We start from the raw sequence: 19,699 nt of genomic DNA, 5'->3' as shown, positions 1-19,699 counted from the left end.
AGATATGAAAACGCCACCATATATTAATTCTAAAGATCAAGATTTTGTTGAGCAATTTGGAAAATAGCTGTTTACTTCAAATTTTATATCCTAAATCAATGGAAAACATCCTAAATTGAAATTCGTTCACAGGGAGAACTGACTCGTTGGAACTTTTCTGAAAAAATACACCTTTTCATTGCATTGTACCATTTCCTTCTATCCCAAAATCTTCTGCTACTTGAAAGAGTTAAAATTAAGTCGTGTCTCGTGCTAACATCTGACATGTCAGCAGGTCTTGGAAGTCTGTCATACATGAGAGAAGGTATGAAGATTGTATGCTCTAATTATCATTTTATTTTAGTACATTTTTCATTTTAAGTATCTCCATATTTACTTAGTCTCTTTTCTTCCAGAACCCATACACTACCTAAAAAAGCACTTCTCTGGAGACTGGGGCGAAAACAGGTTTTATGTGACAGGTTGCGTACGTGCATTGGGAGCAGCCCTAGGCTGCTAATACTGCCTGAAGGCTGTGGCAGCACCTGGTAAAACCCTGCCATCTTCCCATAGGTGATGCCTGGGTGGTGAATCCTTCTAGTCCCAACACGTACTCCCTAACGTTCCTCGGAGCTTTTTGACTGCATCTGTTCTGTTTTCAGAAAAATAACGTTGCTGGTGTTCCCCAAGCCCCAAGTTTAATGGTTCAGAAAAGAGCGAAGACATAACTGGAAGACCATGAAGTTTTCTCAGTCTGAAACTTTGATAACGATAGTGCAAATAGTTACACGACATGGCCAGTTCCCTGATATTAACTTCATCCCAGGCTGATAGTGTGCTACAGGGAAAGACTTACTTAAATTGTATATTAGAAAGAGTAGTACATGAGAAATAAGTCATACTGTTAGGTATGAAAATACTGTAATAGCTCCAGTACTTCTGCTGCTGCTATGTAGTGTTTATTATCTAATGTTACATGAGGCAGATCATTGTTTTGAGCACTAATTTTATGGCCTCTGTCCCTCTGGTCATTTGTTACACCCATTTATTAGGTTTGAATTAGATTATACTTCTGGGCACGAATTACCTCTTTCGAACTATTTTAACACACGCTCCTGATGAAAAGGGTGTTGATGCTGATTAGAATCCTGTGCTGTGTGTGACGGTAGTATAAAGTAATAAGAAATGTAAGCATAATCCATTTTCAGAATGATATCTGTCATGGTTTGGTTAAAAATAACCTATTCTTTTTTGTTGGATCTTTGTAAGGTTGATTAGGTTTGTAATCTTAGTACGTTGAAATTCAAATCATTTTCGTGTTGGACCCTTGCCACTCTGTATTCTGCTTTGAAATTTGTTAGTCAGGGCTGAAATTCATTAGCTGTAAGAAATTGAAGTAGTGCCTTCCTGATGTCACTAGAAAATAGACTTCTTTCTTTCTACAGTGCACTCTTGACGCTACTGCTAAAAAACAACAACACAGAAAAAAATATTCAACGTAAAGGTGCAGAAGGTTCCCTTTTATGTAAAACAGTTGTTTTACTTCCAAGAAACATAGAATGCATTAATTACCTTAAAAAAGCACCTGAACAAAAAATCAAACAAAAAACCCAAACATGCAAACAAAAATAACCCTTGCAAAATCAGAAAAGCTTTTCTGTGAATAGCAGACTGCCCATTTTGTGGCAATTTAGTGAAGCATGAACGTACCATCTCAGCAGTGATTTGGGCTTCCACTTTACTAATGGTCTTGTGGTATTGCCTTATAGTGGATTATATTTTATAGTGGCTTTATGTAATGGATTGTATATATAATCTGTTATATACAATATATATATATATAATATATATAACGGATTATATATTATAGTGGCTTTTTTTCACAGAATCACAGAATCGTTTAGGTTGGAAGGGACCTCTGGAGATCATCTAGTCCAACCTCCCTGCTCAAGCAGGGTCACCTAGAGCATATTGCCCCGGATCACGTCCAGACGGGTTTTGAATATCTCTACTTTCTCTACTTTATTGAAGAGTGCAAAAAATTGGTGTTTATTGGTATCAAGAAGCTATAATGTACTGAAAGTTGCTTTCCCCTCATTTGATTTAAATTGACAGTCTTCCTTTCTTTCAGATAGAGTACCAAGAAGTTAAACAATGCATGACAAGTTCAGAGGATTATAACAATCAATGTGGTGAAGGAAATTGTTCTTCAAATCCTGCATCAGACAGAGAAACTTATTTTGACTTTTGCTGCATTGGTAGTAAAATATAGACCTGTCTTGAATACTGTTTAGTATCTGCCTTTAGAAAGTCATGCTAACTTTCACTACATGGTATTTTAAAAGGAATGCTTGTATGTTGACAAAAGAACACACCCACAGTGTTTCACGTATTCAAATAATTGTTTCTGAGAACCCTAAAGACATAAAGATCTTGCAGAGGGATTCTGTTTCTATACTGTTTTTCCCATGCAAAGTGTATATTTATTAGAGATAGAATAAAGGAAACCTGAAATTCTGATTCACACCAAATCACTGAAATTTTGGTTGTACAATATCAGCATATTAGGTGGAGGTGCAGGAGACAGCTGTGTGTGGGTTTGAAAATGAAAATAGTATTTTTTAATCTTTTTCCTCCTGTCCTCTGAGATCAGTATCTGCTCTACAGTCCCCCCACTACTGTAAGTTGAGAGAGAGGATAAGAACTTACTATTCCCTGCTGGAAAATGTAAAAGCCTCTTCACATAGATGCCTGTGTCTCTTACTTGCCTTTTGGTTGTCATATAAGGTCAGTTTGTTTTTTTTATAACCTGTATAAAGTATGCTTTGTTTGCTGTGCTCAAGGCAGCCTACAGACATCGGTGTTATAGTACAGAGTGACCATCCCTCCCTCACATGCCTGGAGGGTCACTGGGGAAACATCACCCTGCATCCTGCTGACCCTGCGCGTGTGGAAGGAAAGGCAGACATGTGTCTTCCACTGCACTTAGCCTCTCAAAGCATGTCACTGTCCTAACCATGTGATCAACGCGTGCACAGGCAGACCAAAATCTTCCCAGGGTATATAACTGCCTCACAGTTAGCAGAGAGAGGCTGAGTGCTCTTTCTCCATCTTGCCTCTTTCTTCGTTCATTTGCTCTCTTTATTCCTGTAGTATTCTTTTCCCCTAAGATTGCAAATCAAAGCAGAAGAAGGACACCCTATTTTGAGTGGCTGGAGATGGGGGAATTTTTTTCCAATTTCTTTTCTGATTTTTCTGTCTGTCCACAAGAAGCAGACATTCTAGAACTTTTTTTTTTTTTTTTCCACCAGTGTTGAGAGAGGAGATCTGTTACTGATTTTTTTTCCCCTGAGGACTCCAATTATTTGTGGTTCTAGTCAAGCTACGTGTCCCAGACCTCCCACTCTCCCATACAGTGGTGCTGCTGTCATCCCCAGAACACATTTGCCTAACAAAAATGTCCATCTCTATGTGCAGGAGCAAGTAAGCTGTTCTGACAGCTGTTCTGGTTAGTAAGCATCCAGTTGAGGGTGGTCAAGATCTCACAGCAACCAGAACAACCTCCATCCCTCACTTAGCACTCTGAGATAAAACTGACAGATCATCCTTACTCTAAGAGCCTGATTTTTCAGAAACATCATCTTTATGTTTCTATAGTTTCCACTGACTTGAGAGTGCCTCCAGTAGTTAAAATTATTTTGTGCTTTTAAGAATTGGCCTTCACATCTGAACAAATCTCTGTAAGATAGTCTTTTGTCAGGGCCATTCAACACCAATAAATAGATATAAGTCTGTGAACCTTATTTTTACGTAGTTTAGTCTTTCCTTTTGTGAATATGTCAAAAAGCATGAAAAATATGTAAGTAAAATACCAGTATTTAGCTGGTAAACCTTTTGGGAACAAAAAATGGTTCTCATATAACACTGACTGCACTTTATTTCTTTGCAGCATTAGAATCGGAATGTTAATTTATCTGAATAAAAAGCAACTTTGGTATAACAGTTCTGCCATCAACAGATCTATTTACAATGCAATTGGACAGCTGTAATACGCTGAAGAGATTCATAGAGTCAGGAAAAGAAGAAAACCTTTATCTTCCTTTGACTTCTGATTTTTGCCTGTGAGGCAAATGTTCTTAGCCTGTGTTACTGGCAGAATTAGCTAGGAAAGATGATCGTGGCTTAACACACGTTGACAGAAATCATCAGCTAGAAAAGATGGATGTACAGAAATGGCTCATTTCCTTCAAATGAAGAGTGTTCCCATTCTCCAGTGTCAAAGGTGCGCAGTGTGCCAGCAATGATCAGGGATGGGAATGAGAGCAGGAATGTGATGTCAGCGTCTGCATGAGCTGCAAAGCAATAACGGTGGCCCCTTGGAGGCATTGCTGGGAGGCAGAGGTGTCTCAGCTCCCCTGTGCCTCCTGAGATCAGCCACCTTGCCGTTCACTGAGACACAGAGAGGGGAGGCCTGCCACTTCAGCTAAGCTCAGATTTCAGCACAAGAAGTGAAAAGGTGCTGCTGATCAGCTGACAGATGCCAGCAGACAGGCACCCAGAGCTAGCTCCGTGACAACAGCATATCTAACTGAGTTCCTGCAAGCACCCTGAGAGGAACAGTAGTCAGGTTTTGCCTATCTAGAAAGAAAAAAAAAAAAAGATGAAATGGTAGCCTGGGAGATACTACCTTCTCCAAGCTCTTTTCAAATATTTTTCTTCGTTTTCATGTTTGGAAAGCACAGATGAAGGCTGCAGTTGTCAGTTGTAATCTTAAATGGAGGAGCTCTGAATCATCTAAAGTCTCCTTAATCTACCAAACACGCTGCAGGAAGAAAATTGGTTACCTGCTGTTTCGGCAGCCAACTTCTGACTCACGCTTCACAAGTGCTTTTCTGTCCCAGAGACCTTTTTTTTGAACTATGGGGAAATAGACTGGCCCTGGAAGGGAGACAGTGTGCTTCAAGGGCATCAGGGCAACAAAATGTTTCCCGAGTGTCTCGTCTGGCTTCATGGGAATGTGGCTGGTTCACAGGCCCGTGAGGATTGCTACTGTCAGGAGACAAAAGAGACGATGAAAGGTGCACACTGGAGTTATAGCCAACCATGGGCCGTTTGTTGTTGCACTCCAGCTGGCCAAACACGAAAAGCAACAGTTCTCATGGGTTTTAGCTTCAGAAGCCCCCCCTGAAAGATTTGGAAATTATTAAAGTTCCGAAACTCCTTTAGCATATTTTAAAATTTTCTTCATGTCCGACATTCTCTGTATTACATGCTTGGAGCACCTGACTGGTTTACTAATGCACGCTACTGAACACATCCAGAGTATTCTTCTAAGAAGTCTAGGGCCCGTCTTGTACATAGATTTCTCTTCAGTTCATAGTTCACAGAAATATTTTTAGTTCTCAGTATGAATTGTGTCCTACCAACCGCTGCTTCACTAAAAGACAGGAAGTGGGGAGGGATATCATAGGAATAGGGAGATGTGGTCAGAAGTAGGAAGACAGACATGCATGGAAGCTGATAATGCCCTTCTAAGTCTCTCCACCTAATAAGAAGGTGGTATCTGTTGCATTTTCCAGCGCTAGCAAGATGGAGTTTCAGTATTTAATTTCCTTCAGAGTCTCTTCAGATAGTGCGACTAATAGGTTATCCACATTCACGATCCTTTTTATGTAATTTCTTTAAGATTGGTTTTCTGTTACTGGTTTGGAGGTAAACAGTTTACAGAGAGCTGTTTAGCTAAGCATGTCTCCTTATTAAGTCTCTTTATTTACATGTGCCGTGCAGCTCAGATACGCTTATTTAATGGCTAAAGTTATGCAAATTCACATAACATTGTCATGAATAAATGTGTGTAAATAAATATCTGCAGTGAATATTATAAATACATTTTTTAATGAATGTATTCTAAATGAGGGAGAAGAAACAGTCAATTGAATTAAGGTGGAGATTCACTTTTGGAGTAGCTCTTTGAAATTCAAAACACATGCTATAGCTTTTTGCAGCCTAGAAGAAACACTGAAAAGCAGCTCAGGAAAGGTGAGGGGAAGGGAAAGGGAGAAGGGTATGACTATCTTTATAGCTACTATTATCCCCTAGAATTAAGTCATTTTTTGACTAGACCAGATAAACTCAGAAGGCGCCTAAGCAAAGCATAATCAGCTCTGAAGTATAGTACATTCAGGGATATACCTGATCTCTATTCTCATCCTGTAGATAAATCAATGGCTAGTATTTATCGAGCCTAAAATGTTATCATCTGCTTTGTAAATACAATGAAATTTGTTCTTGCTGTTATGTGTTACAAAAATGAGTAGCTCTGCTAAGAGGGTTTCTTAATACAGGTGGAATAGAGTTGTACAGAATATTTTCAGGGCACTTGGGAGCAATACTTCAGACTAGTATTCCTATAGTTCTTTTACTGTGCAGGAATACCTTCTGTAGCTGTTACTCAGACGTACACAAAAACTGGGAACATCAGCAGGGCAAATGGCTGCTTTAGATATGTTAATACAAAAAGTGTTTCTAAGGAAGAATACAGAGTAATGCAGGAGAACTGAGCATGATAATAATGGGAGAGCATAAGAAATGACCACAGTTTTATTTTTTCATGACCAAGGACAGTTCCGTTTAGCTCTGGATGCTTTAAAATGTCTGTAACTATATGCAAAAGCCAGTACTGAAAGACTTAAGTGTTGCTGTGGATAAATTAGAAACATTTTTCATTTTTCTAGTATCACTAGAAGCAAATGTGTTAGTAAAATGAATTACCTCGGGACCACTTTATTCTCATGAATGACATAAAAAATACAATTGAAATTATTCATCCAGCACTGAGTCCTTTAAACTGAGAGCTTTAAGCTTCTATAGAATACATATAAATGACTGATATAGAAAAAGCTGCTGATACTCCAGAAACTAAGGAAATCCTTTGTTGTATGTCTGTAAAAATGAAGTGTTGGGTAGACACAATTCATAACAATCAAACTTCAGTCTGTTTTTCTACACAGGCTTCATGTATAGGGGCAGATATTTGTCTTTTTTGTTTCTTCAGTTTACTCAGGGAGGGGGGGGTGATAATTTGTCATGATTATAAATCACAGAGAGAGTACACAAAGCAGCCTGATGATCTCACTGTTTCAGGTTTTTTCTTAGGTGCGCTTTGAAATTCTGTCTAATTTTAAGCTCCTGGAGGCAAATACTAAGTAGCCCTGTTTTCTTATGGTTCTATAGTTAGCACAATACTGACTCACAAAGTAGTCACTGTGCCTGCTGTTGGTAGTAAATAAACAATGTCTACAGTAATAAATGTTTGTAGGGGCAAGACTCTTGTGTGATAAATTGCTTTGAATTGGGACTACATATTCCATAAGGGCAGGTCAGTGAAGCATATTTTTATAGCAAATAGTTCTTGCCATTATCAGGAGACCTCTGGAGTCAAAAATAACAAGACCGTAGTAAGAAGGAAGGGATTAGTTTTTTATCGTTGCAGATCTGGGTATAAGCTGTACCAGTAAAGGTTCCTTGTAAGGTCTCCAGGAAAATTATTTGAGGAAGAGTTACGCTTCTTGGGCTTCCTCCGTCAGTATTCTAGTTCATTATATAAAAGATGTTTGTGTATGTGTGCAGCGTCCATCTCACCCAAGACTGTCAGATGTTCACTATTTCTCCCTTTAGTAGTTATGCAGTCAGCACGCTCCAACAGTTTCTCATAACTCAGCTTTCCTACTTCAAGGCATAAGGCATAAAGCGTGGAAGGACTTCTCCACTGAGGGATGCATCTTCTGTACAAAGTTCAAATCTCAAAACAGCTCTTTGGCAAGCACAGCAGCTTTATGGACTTTTAGAGATCGATCCCCCTCTGGCTCCAAAGTTGCATTACAACTAGTAAAAGGTAATGCTAGCTGCGTGTACAGGAGATGCAACTTCTGCACTGACACTGGCACAATCTTACAGAAAACTTCTGTGACAATGAGGAATGAGGTATTCTCAGGTGTTGATAGTTAATGAGCCACACATAGGTTCTGACTGTAGCTCAGATAGCAGGCACTGAGTTAAATCCTTTCTCCAAAGAAACATAGAAAGGATAGGCACTGTGGTCTGCCATCTCTCAGTCTTAGAGTGTGAAGTCTGTTTTCCTCAGTCTCTCCCATGGGGAGCTGTTTCATTCTTCAGGATGTTGAGAAGAAGGAAGGAAAGAAAGAAGGAAGGCAGGAAGGAAGGCAGGATTTTCTAGCCTAGTTTTGACTGTTTTGAATTCCAGTTCCCGATCTATAGTTCTCTCATTCTTGAAAATACTGAGAGTGTCAAAAGGTCTTGAGTGCCACAACCCAAAACAGCATATTATAAGGAGGAAGTACAATGGTTCGTGCAGGTGAGAGAGGTAGGTTCAGGTAAAGAAAATTTAACCTAAGTCATCATATCCTAGCTGTCTTATGCACTGTGTCTCATCCTCTGAATAGTTAAGGTGACTCACTCAAATTGCTGCCTCTTCCTTAGTGCTCTATTTATTTCCTTTGTTTTTCCCAAGTCACATTTTACTTTAATGCATCATTCAACCAAACGTTTGCTTGCTTGTTTGTGTTTCTTTGCCACAAATAGTCTAAATAAGTACATTGTGAGAGAAATAAAACTGAAGTTATTTTAATTGTTTTCAGCTTGGCAGCCTTTTTGAGCACCACTCTATTTATTAGCTGGCAATTACGTTGTTGGTATAAATAGGAGCAATTGGTTGTGACAAATAAATCATTTCGGCCTATATATAACTTCCATATATTAGAAACTTCAGAGAATGAAAGCATGGCTGACAAATTATCAGGAAAAACAATTATGGTATATAAAAGACTTGGCATCTTTTTCCTTATTTTTCCATCAAGTCGGAAGTTAGTAAAGAAGGCTTGATAGAAGTCCGTAATTGCTTCGTTTCTTAAAAGCTATCGTAAATGATTTAGGCTTTGAGGGGAAAAAAGAAAGCCTTGTCAATCTCTTTTTGTGTGTTCCCTCAGTCTGCTTCCATTACCCACTTCAAGGTTTTTACTTTCTCTACCAGGCAATGTGCCAAGAAGACAAGGGGGTTAAGCAGGGCTTAGTTCTGCTTCTAGTCTAACATCAATTACAGCTCTGTGAGTCAGCTCTTTCCACAACCAGTTTCTGTAATGTTCATCTGCAGAGTGACTCACTTCATCATGTTTCAAACATCATGTCAGGAAGACATGCTTCACTACAGGTACCAGGATTGAGCACGCTGGTTTGTGGTGACAAGCAAGTAATTAGCAGAAGAATTACATCTTTCTGTTTTCTCCTGTCTTTCCATTTTATGTTTTTTGCCCAAAAAACGTACGTAGTATCTTATTTTTAACATGCTGCTGTGCAAAATATTATCTACTGGCAATTTTTGTCTGTGACTCGCAGTGGAAGTCTTGTTATGTATCAAAAAATCAAGTAACATCATAAAGGAAATGAAAGAGTTGTTTTAGGTGCCTACTTACACAGATTGTTCGTAAGGTACTTTAAAAATTTCTAGGATTTTTTGAAGCTTATAAGTAATATTCTTATACAGATTTCTGTTATTTTGGATATTTTGATATTTGGCTCAACAAATATGTATTTACTGTTTTATTTCTTCATAGATATTTCATTGATCATAACACAGAAGAAGATAGGTATTTCACCATTGATGCTAGTACGGGGACCATTAAGACTGCCAAGATCTTTGACAGAGAGGAAACACCTCGGTACAACATCACGGTGGCTGCTTCTGAGATAGGTAAATAACACATTTGGCACATAGTTTTAAAGAAAAAATTAAAAAGGAAAAGATTAATATTTGATACTAAGAAACACTATTGTGGGGCGTGAGGTTCTTTTCAGTACCAGCTCTTTTTTTAACCAATTTGAATAAAGGAGAATTTTCTGTGTGTGTATAACTTCTCTAATTCCACGAAACAAACAAAGCTCTACATGCGTATGTGATTCCAGCTATATAAGTTTACCACATTTTTCTGTATGTGATAGGAGGCTGTCAGTTTACCCAGGAACGTTTTCACCCGTTCAGTGTCCATTTTGTCCTATTTGTGTATGATATTTCATGTATCTCAGAAGATAACACTGTATAGTTTTATCTGAGAAATGCATCCTTACCTCTTATATCTGCTGTTAACCTAGTATTAATGAATTGCCTGTTAAATATGCCAATATTAACTTACATCTGACTGCTGCCTAGTAGTTGTTGATTATCAGGGTGTACATCTGGCCTTTTAACTGACGAATTGCCGAGTAAAGATATGATAAATCCTTCTGCTGCGTTCAAAAGGCCTCAGTCAAATCTGATGAATTTCCATGGCCTCAGACAGGCCTCACCACAGTCAAGAAATGTCTTGTCTAAGTAGTCCCAGATAAATGTTTTTACCTGAGGCAAGTACAATTAAGAAAACAATTTAAACAAATAAATATTTCAGTTATATTTTTTATTACAGGAGCTTATTTTTGGCACAAAGATTTAGAGTTAAAAAACTCAACAAAGCAAACAAAAGAAATCTCAAGCTGGATCAATTTATCCAGTTATGTTAAGTGCTGTTAGTGATATAGTCTTTCAAGGGCAGTGATTTTGATCCTGAACATGAAGTACTTTTATGTACATTCTTCCCCATATTTTTTTTTTCCCTTTTGGTGTATTCCATCATTGATAGATGATGCCGTACAGGTTTACCTGTAAAAATGCCACTGACATTAGTGAGTTCCCTCTACTTTCATCTGTTTCATTTCCTGATTAAAATGGAATCCGGTCTGCCGCTATACTACTAGCATACACTACATTCATATTTTATAAGAGCAACAGATTGTTTTCGATTAATGTACTGGTTTTTGCAATTGAGTTAACATTATGAACTAAGTAAATTTCTATGGTAAATAGTAGAATCTAGAGTTTTGTAGTTAGCCCTTAAAAAAAGGTAACGACTGAGATCACAGTGTGCTTTACAATGTCTTTGTATAATATCTCATTTCCGTGTAGCATGCACTAGCATAATTCAGGCCAATCTTAAACAGGTAAGGGTGAGTGCATGACTGAGTAACCTGTGCAACGTGACAGAGCGTACCCTCAGCCAGTGAGTTTTGCTTAAGAGCCACATTGGGATATACTGGAAATGGAAAGGAGTAGTCACTAGGCTTTTGGGGAAAACATCCAAATGTAATTATTTTGCAGAAATAAATAGCATTAAACTTAATGTTACTTTCTATGCATTATTTATTTCACATAGTCAAGTGAGTGGTACTACACATACCATGCTAAAAAAGATTATACTTACAACTGAAAGAAGATTGTATGAATAATGAGAACGAAATGCCATTTTTTCAAGACAGCCTGCTAAGTATTTTCCATTCTAGGTCCTACTTGTTATGGGAAAACATGGATCTTGCTTTTCGCCTTTCACTACTTCTTACTATTACAGTTGAGGTTGGAAAGATGAGCAAATCTATAAAGTCAGTTTGAAAAAGCGTTCTGTTTATAAAAAAAGGAAGAGACAGCAATGAAGAAGAGATGGATGGCTGACAGACTGACAGGCAACTTAAATGTTAATTAACTTCCCCTTGTATCCACTTCTTCTTTGGCCATTTTCTTATATAGAGCAATTTGAAAATTACAACAACAAAGCTATACTGTACCAAATCCATTGTGAAATCAGTAATTGGATCTGTGATAGGAAAAGGAACATACATTGTGCATACAGCATCAAGACTCTTGTTATCTTAAGTGCTCTCTGTTGCAATATTTACAGCCAATTTATGGCGGTTACTTTCAAGTCCACGTACAAGGCATTGCAAGATTAACATGGAAGCTGAGAAACAGGTGGAACACCATGACCAAAATCTCATTTAGTCATGAGAATGACAGTCTTCAAGGTAGTCTGGCATGGCACAAGTCGTTTGTAGCTTCTGACATGCTTTGCTTAGCCAAGAACATACAAGAATATACAAGGCCCAGAAGGATTCTACTATGTCAACAGTAAGAGGTGCTCTACTGAAATAACCTTTCGGTTGTGGTCAGTTTCGTGAAATGTTTTCCTCTCTTTACTTAACATTGCACTACACTGACAATTTTCTTTCTACTGATTATCCTTTGGGCAGCTGTTTGTAGGTGTCCATACTTTATGTGAAGGAAATTTAGAATCAGTGTCATATTTCCATCCTCATATTTAAGATACGCTCATGTCTCAGGATTATTGTTTCTGGACAGTTTCTAAGCAGTTTACATTCGCTTTTAGTGTCAGGGTGTGAAATATACTCTGCATTGATCAACTGTCCCCACTGAAATCAATGAAAGTTATACAACTTGCCTTTGTGGGAGTAATGTTAATGTAATGATCAGTGATTTTTCAATTTATCTGCATGCAAGAGTTCTTTGCTAGGAGAACTGGATGATCCTTTTTTTTTTCTTTAACATGCTCCATTCTTTAACAGTAGGATACAATGGGGATGATTGGGATACACCAGGGGACACCACTGATGCTGTTGCTTTGGTTCTGTACTAGTCCTTACTGCAAACTCCTTGTAGTAGTAGGGAATGAGAAAGTTGATAAAGAGCTGCTTACTGAAAGTTGATAGCCTAGTACTACATTTTTTCATTAAAGGACCTACAGACTGTATTGAGGGTGAAGGGATGGACTAAAATTGATGAGAACAGGGTTTAAAACTATGATTTCACTTAGAATTATTCACATTTCATTCAGTTACTCAAAGTCTTTGAAAAAGTTCATGAAATAGTTGTTGAAAGAGGAAGGAGATAGATACAATTTGCTTGGCTTTACTAAAGGCTTTTGACCAAGCCTTTGATAAGAGTAAGGGAAATAAGAAAATACAGAACAAGTGGACAGAGTTTCACAAAAGATAAAAGACTGGTTTAGAGAAAAGAAATGCAGCTTTTGTGAATGTTTATTCCTTTGGGAGTGGAAAAAGTTAAGGTTGAGCTATTTTAAGGATTGGTGTAGGATGAGTGTCAATTAGAATTCTTTATAACTATAGCATATGCAAAATGGGCAGCAAATGATGAAGTGAGATTCCCAAATAACTCACTGAGCTGCTGAAAGGAAGGAAAACTGAGAGAAACTCATGTAAGACCAAAACATATTGGAGTACATGTTACATAAATGAGTCGTGAGCACAGTGAGTTCTGTTCCTCTGAAAACTGATTGAACAGCCAGTCTTAAAGGGCTGTGATCATTGTCCCAAATCCAGCAGGAGGCCAGTCACTAGTGGTATCCCCAGGGATCGATACTTGGGCCGGTACTGCTTAACATCTTCATTAATGACCTGGGCAATGAGACAGAGCGCACCTTCAGCGAGTTTGCTGACAATACAAAACTAGGAGTGACTGATGTACCAAGTGCTTGCTCTGCCATCCAGAGGGACCTCGACAGGCAGGAGAAATGGGTAGACAGGAACCTCATGAAGTTCAACAAAGTGAAGTGCAAAGTCCTGCACCTGGGGAGGAATAACCCCCTGCACCAGTACAGGCTCGGGGCCGACCTGCTGGAATGTAGCTCTGCAGAAGCTGGGGGACGTGGGGGTCCTGGTGGACGACAGGGTGACCATGAGCCAGCAGCGTGCCCTCGCAGCAAAGAAGGCCAACAGCCCCCTGGTCTGCATGAGGCAGAGTGTTGCCAGCAGGTGGAGGGAGGTGATCCTCCCGGGTCTGCTCAGCCCTGGGGAGGCCACACCTGGAGTGCTGTGCCCAGTTCTGGGCTCCCCAGTGCAAGAGAGACATGGCACTACTGCAGCGAGTCCAGCGGAGGGCTAATAAGATGACTAGGGGACTGGAGCATCTCTCATAGGAGGAAAGGCTGAGAGAGCTGGGATTGTTTAGCCTGGAGAAGACTGAGGGGGGATCTGATCAATGTGTATAAATACCTGATGAGAAAGAGTGAGGAAAACAGAGCCAGAGTATTTTCAGCGGTGTCCAGTGAGGGCACAGGAGGGAATGAGCACAAATTGAGAGAGCAGAAATTCTGTTTAGACATAAGAAAAAGTATTTTTACTGCGGGAGTGGTCAGATACTGAGGAGGTTGCCCGGAAAGGTTGTGGAGTCTCCATCCTTGGAGACAGTCAAACCTGATGGGACAGAGCCTTGAGCACCCTGCTGTAGCTGACCCTGCTTTGAGTAGGGGGGTTGGACCAGACAATTTCTAGAGATCCTTTCCAACTGCGGCTATTCTGTGCTTCTGTGATTCTGTGATATTGAAAACTGTTGAAATACGCTGGAGAGGAAAAAGTGCAACCATTTCTCACAAGTGCTGATGTGTTCCAAAGGGAAATAAGTGATGTTATAAATAGCTGTGGGATATTCAATTAAGGTTTCTCTCTAGTATATAGTACTGCTGATAAAAACAACAGCAAGAGCAATAACAGCAAAACCCAGAACCGTAGCCAGTGCAAGAGGAAAGTAGTACTAAAATATAAATGAATGGACTTCTGCCAGTTCCAAAGCCAGTTCCAGTTAGAGAAATAAATATGTACTTTGAAGTTTTCAAAGCAGTGGTGTAAATAGGACAAAATTTTTGTGTTCGATAGGAGGGAATAAAAGCTGTGGCGGAATATAAACACTAGTGAATGAAGGAATTAGAGAACGGCAAGTTTTGAGAATTAAACTGAGAATATCTTTCACCAGAAATTACTACTTAGAAGTAGAACAAGGAAGACTTTTTCAGGAAACTAATTTTGGGAAATAATTCTAACAACTGAACTGTTTCTGAGATCTGCTGCTCGGTAGACAGAGCACAAACAACTTTTATATATTTCATCCGGATGATGTTATAAGGCAAGAGATTACTGCAGTTTGTAAAGTACTGGACATTTATAAGGATAATAATATCCCTGGTTGTGACACGAAACATGATTTTTCAAAGAGATATAAATGCTTATGTTCATGGCAGATCCAGACACTTACATTTCAGAGATTTAGAAGATACTTTTTGAGAGGAGTTTTCCAAATCTTTCTTTTGTGCAGCTGGTAATTACCACCATGGGAAAATCTTCCTTTTTGTCTTCTCCACACGCATTCCTCAAACCAGTTCACAGGAAAAGATACCGGAGTGTTGATGTAGAGCAACAGCTCACTGACAACATGAGCAATGCCCTGTGGTGTGGTGTTGAAAGGATCCTAGGGAATTACAATCATTACAAAACCTATACAAGGAAATAACTTTTTGATATATTTTGCAGAGGGCCAGTAAACCCTTATCAGAATTTTAAAATGTGAAAAAGCAGGACAGCTCACAAGAATTAGGGTTTGTAACAGTTAGCTGATAACAATTCAGTTAAAAACCTTACAGTGGATGCTCTACTTATAATATAAATAGTATATTATTTCATATGATATCATATATTATATACAACTTATATCGTGTGAGTTATATATATATTATATAAATAGTTAACATATTTTTATCACTTTAAGTTTTGGTAAAAGCAGAAGCAATGACAGAGAAAGATACAGTTATACAATTCAGAGGAAAACAGAGAGCACAGAGAGAAATTATGATTCCTAGCGAAAACATACAAAACAATCAGAGATTTTGAATGAGCGTGGAAAGTCTTGTAACTAGGTAAAGTAAATAAATAGATAAAGTATATCATTAGACTGAGGTGGAGTTAAATGTTTTCTTGAGGAGCATGGAGATACTGCCACCTGAAATCAATGAACACCAAGTTATGGAAATAATGTGGTCAGTTCATTTTCATGTCTTGCAGTTGAATTGCAGCAGAAAAGAGATGTTACGCCATTGTTCCTAAGTTTTTGTTAGGAGATTAAGATCTGTTACTTTTGGTAGTGCTAGATGAGACAATCATGTGGAGAAGAAGAACTAGAGATGAGGTGACAGTGTAAAGAAAATACAATAAACCTGCTAATGCTATGGAGAGGCACATTGTTTTACTTTACAGGAAATATGCTTTTACACAGATGTGAAAACCAAAGCCAAAAATAGACAATTCATGTTAGTTTATTTTGAAACCGGTAAAACAATACATGTACTGCCTGAAGGAAATAAGTCTGTGGAGTAATATCTTCTTGGTATATAACTTTGAAAGCCTGAGAAAAGAGCAAGAACTGATGATGTTTTATTTTCTCACTGCAAACTTTTCCCCCTAATCAAGAATAACTTTAATGGGTTGTGTCAGATAATTAGTTAAAAACAAATTCAACCATTTCTGAGATCTAACAGAAAGTAGTATAAATCAGAACAAAGTGATGTGACAGTGTTTTCATCTCCTAACTCTCTGTATCAGTGGACAGCGGGATGATTGTCTGTTTAATATTAGTGAGTTTGTTGCTAGCTTGGCATCTTAGTGAATTTTTCCTTAAAGTGAATATAAGATTTCCTTACAATGATTTTTAGTTTATGAATTTCTTCTCAAAACCAATTTTTTTACAAACCACAGTATATTGAAATAATGAAATTCATTCAATTGGTTTAACGTCACTACAGGGAAATGTGGTCTTATGTATAGTTTTGCTACATTTGCGGTTGTCTCTATAGAGAGATACATTATAGAAACAGAAATTAAATCGTTACCTTGCCCCTGCCCCTGCCAAGATCATGTTCATTATTCATCTTTGACTTCACCTGCACTGTGCCTGCTAGCTCAGTTTCAGAAGAACTTTTGATATTGGTAACAGTTCCTTAATTTCCAAGAAATAATCTATCACAAAAGTATTTCCTACTTTCTCCCTAATGTGGACCTGATTAAAGTAGCTTTTTAAAACTATGAGGTCTGAGTTCCAAGACTGTTTCAGTCGTGGGGTAGTGACAATCTGGATATCTGATGTCTTTTTAATGGCAGGAGCTAGCAACAATCTGTATAGCGTGTCCCCGCCTTCCAGTGAAACAGAGTTTATTTCCAGCTTTGGCAAGCTGAATACTAGTGGACCATTAAACCGCAATAATCTGGTTCGTAGCAAAATCTGTCATTCTTTTAAATGCACTTATCGATGAAATATCAAAAGTCTGCACGAAATAATTAAAAAAAAATTTTTTTGTAAAGGCAGCTTGTTCTCCATCCTGCTCAGGAAGTAATTCTGAGCTTCTAATTTCAAGTTCAGTGCTTACTTCCCTGTTTGTCTTGGTTTAGTTACTGGCTTCTAGGCATGATGGATTTTCTTCTCCTCTGTTTGTTTGGGGAAAGGCATGATGAAGATATTCCTGCATTGTCCTCTGAAGATAGCATAGGGGTATGGCTCTTCCTGACCTCTCTTGGTGTTCCAGTTGGGCCTGCATTTCACAAAGCTCATTCACCTGCTCCTCTGGGCTCTGATAAATGCAATGTTCCTGATGAGGGTAGCTACCAAGGTGGGTCCCTGAAGAAGAGACAGTCTTTGGGATCTTGTGACGTTTCCCCATTCAGGGCTTTGTGAATCAGTACAGGCATCTGCAATGGACACGTTACTGGCCACAGAACCAGCACAGTTTGTGGTACCCTGCTCTGCTCAGGAGGTGAGCACCAGCCTTGTCTGTGAGCTGTATGATTTTGCTTGCATTAAGAGAGAGAGAGTTGCCAGTGTGAAAGTGCTAAATGTTTTAACTCTACTGCAATGCTATTATTACTACTATTGCTCCTGTTGCTGCTATTCCTACTTCTGCCACTAGTATGATCCAAGAGAAGTAAGTGTCAGTGCCTTCAGGTTTGTGTTCATCAATGAAAAGTCAAATTTTTACAAATTTTTCCTGTGCAAAGGAATAAAAATATTTTCTAGCCAGCTTCAAATGATAAAATTTTAGAAGAACCCACTACCTTAAAAAAGCAGAATAGATTCTTAACTTGTTATTAGGTTCTGCATCATTTTCTCATTACCTGCAAATAGTTTATTACCAGCAAACTTAGTTTACCACATATAAACCAATCTGAATGAATTCCAGTAATTTCTGAATATTACCATTCTCACTTAAATATAAAGCATTCTTCTGTTATTTAGTTATGTTTCTGTAGTATATTTTATCCTTGCTATATCTGCATTTAGTCTTGTAATGCATCAGAAATAATCACATAAGCTTATTAGGTGAGTAAGATGAACGCTTTCTACCTCTCTGTAAAGAATACCGGGAAGGATAGTTGGTTGAATGTCTTAAACAATGGCTTGCCTTGTGGGATCTTCAAAAGGTGTCACAAGCAAAACAGACTGTGGCTATTGCAGTGATTAAGATCAATAATTAATAGTAATGGTGAAAATCATAGACGTTAGTTCTCTATCCTAAACTGTGTGAAGATTTTTGTTTTAGATGGATCCTGAATACATGTCTAAAATCATTCAATTGCAAAAATCCTTCACCCTATTTAAAATAGTCTGCTTGTTTAGACTTACTGTGGGTTAAATTATTCAGTTTTCATAATCACTCAGTTTCACTATACTAGTCTCACTTAAAGAAAACACAAAACAAAAAGCTATTAATGTCAGAGCAGTTACTCTGGATGTCACACAAGTTGGGTCTTATTTTCATTGAAGTGCATGAGAATTTTGTCAGTATGAAAAGGAAGTCTCTGATTGCAGAAGTCGTATTAAAAGGAAGCTTTTGTCTCAAATAGGGTTTTAAAGTTTGCCCACACAAATTAAATGAAGAGAGGATTCAAGATTGCAAATTGGCTGTTGATAAGGATTTATGTAAGTTCACAAAGGACTTGCTGACTGAGAGACTAATGCTCGATGAAATTGATTTGCTTTACAAATATTTAGTGTTCTGGCAGAAGAACTATTTATTCTGAGAAAAGTCTTCAAGCGTAAGAAAGCAAGCCCCTAACATAGGTGAATCAGAACAATTTCTGCTTCAGTTATTTCTTAAAACAGTGAGCATTCACTTCAAAAATCTACTCTTGAGGCGTAATGCTAATAGGATACAGAATGGATCTGGCTGTTTTATAATGCACAGGCCTGAAATATAGGTCAGCACTGATTATCTCAAAACTGGAAGTCTGCCAAACTACTGTGAGAAATTAGTCTAATTAACAAAAATATACTACTAACAGGACCACTTAGTAGAAGGATTTGAAGGATGCAGGTGAATTGTGCACCTCCAGAAGGCTGGTGTTCAGATTTATTTTATAAAACCAAACAAAACAAAACCTGAAAACAAATATGCTTGTAAGAGGTCTGTCATAGTTCGTTCTCATTCTCTTCCCCGTTTGTAAGCTGTGCTGTCACCTTGCATACACATTGATCTGGTGTACACAATTTGAAAAGCTTCAAGACTGCTATGGTAAATGGCGTTAATACTTTCCCTGTTAACATTTTGTACTGAGTAGGCTGCCAATATGGAAATATGCCTGGAAAGGTCAAAGATCCCATGAGGTAACTGCTTCCTCGAAAAGTTATTAAAAATATCTTGTGCATTAAGAACTTTTTTGAACTGGTAAGGTAGGGTAAGGTAAATGTGAGTTCTTTGTACTGCAAAACAGCTACAAAGGAAACACAGGTAAATTATCTGAATCAGCACGTGAAAATAATGGGTTTAGCGTGGGTTAAACAGATGCCACTGCGTAGTAGTGACAAGCCTACAAGAGGACACTTTTCAAGGTGAGGCAAAGGGATCTGACATACTATACTGAAAGAAAGGAAGTTGCCTGCTCTTGCCAGCTGTTGGATTAAAGGGTTTGATTTTTTTTCCACCAGTAACTGTTGCAAATACGCCAGACCTAGAGAACAGTTCATTCTCTGTGATAGCCTCTACCCTGTGCT

The 19,699-nt window shown here is 38.3% G+C and overlaps 1 protein-coding gene across 19 annotated transcripts in view; it reads left to right on the top strand.

The window, feature by feature from the left end:
* Positions 1–19,699, top strand: part of CDH18 (cadherin 18) — a 562,593-nt gene that overhangs the window by 513,462 nt on the left and 29,432 nt on the right. For all 19 annotated transcript variants that reach the window (XM_068931463.1, XM_068931461.1, XM_068931473.1 and 16 more), the window contains one exon: positions 9,609–9,745. In XM_068931463.1, the coding sequence (XP_068787564.1) occupies positions 9,609–9,745 (137 nt within the window). The remainder of the gene's footprint in view (positions 1–9,608; positions 9,746–19,699) is intronic.

The sequence above is a fragment of the Struthio camelus genome, chromosome 2 (genome assembly GCF_040807025.1).
Source record: "Struthio camelus isolate bStrCam1 chromosome 2, bStrCam1.hap1, whole genome shotgun sequence".
NCBI lineage: Eukaryota > Metazoa > Chordata > Aves > Struthioniformes > Struthionidae > Struthio > Struthio camelus.
This window is presented reverse-complemented; position numbering and strand designations above follow the sequence as displayed.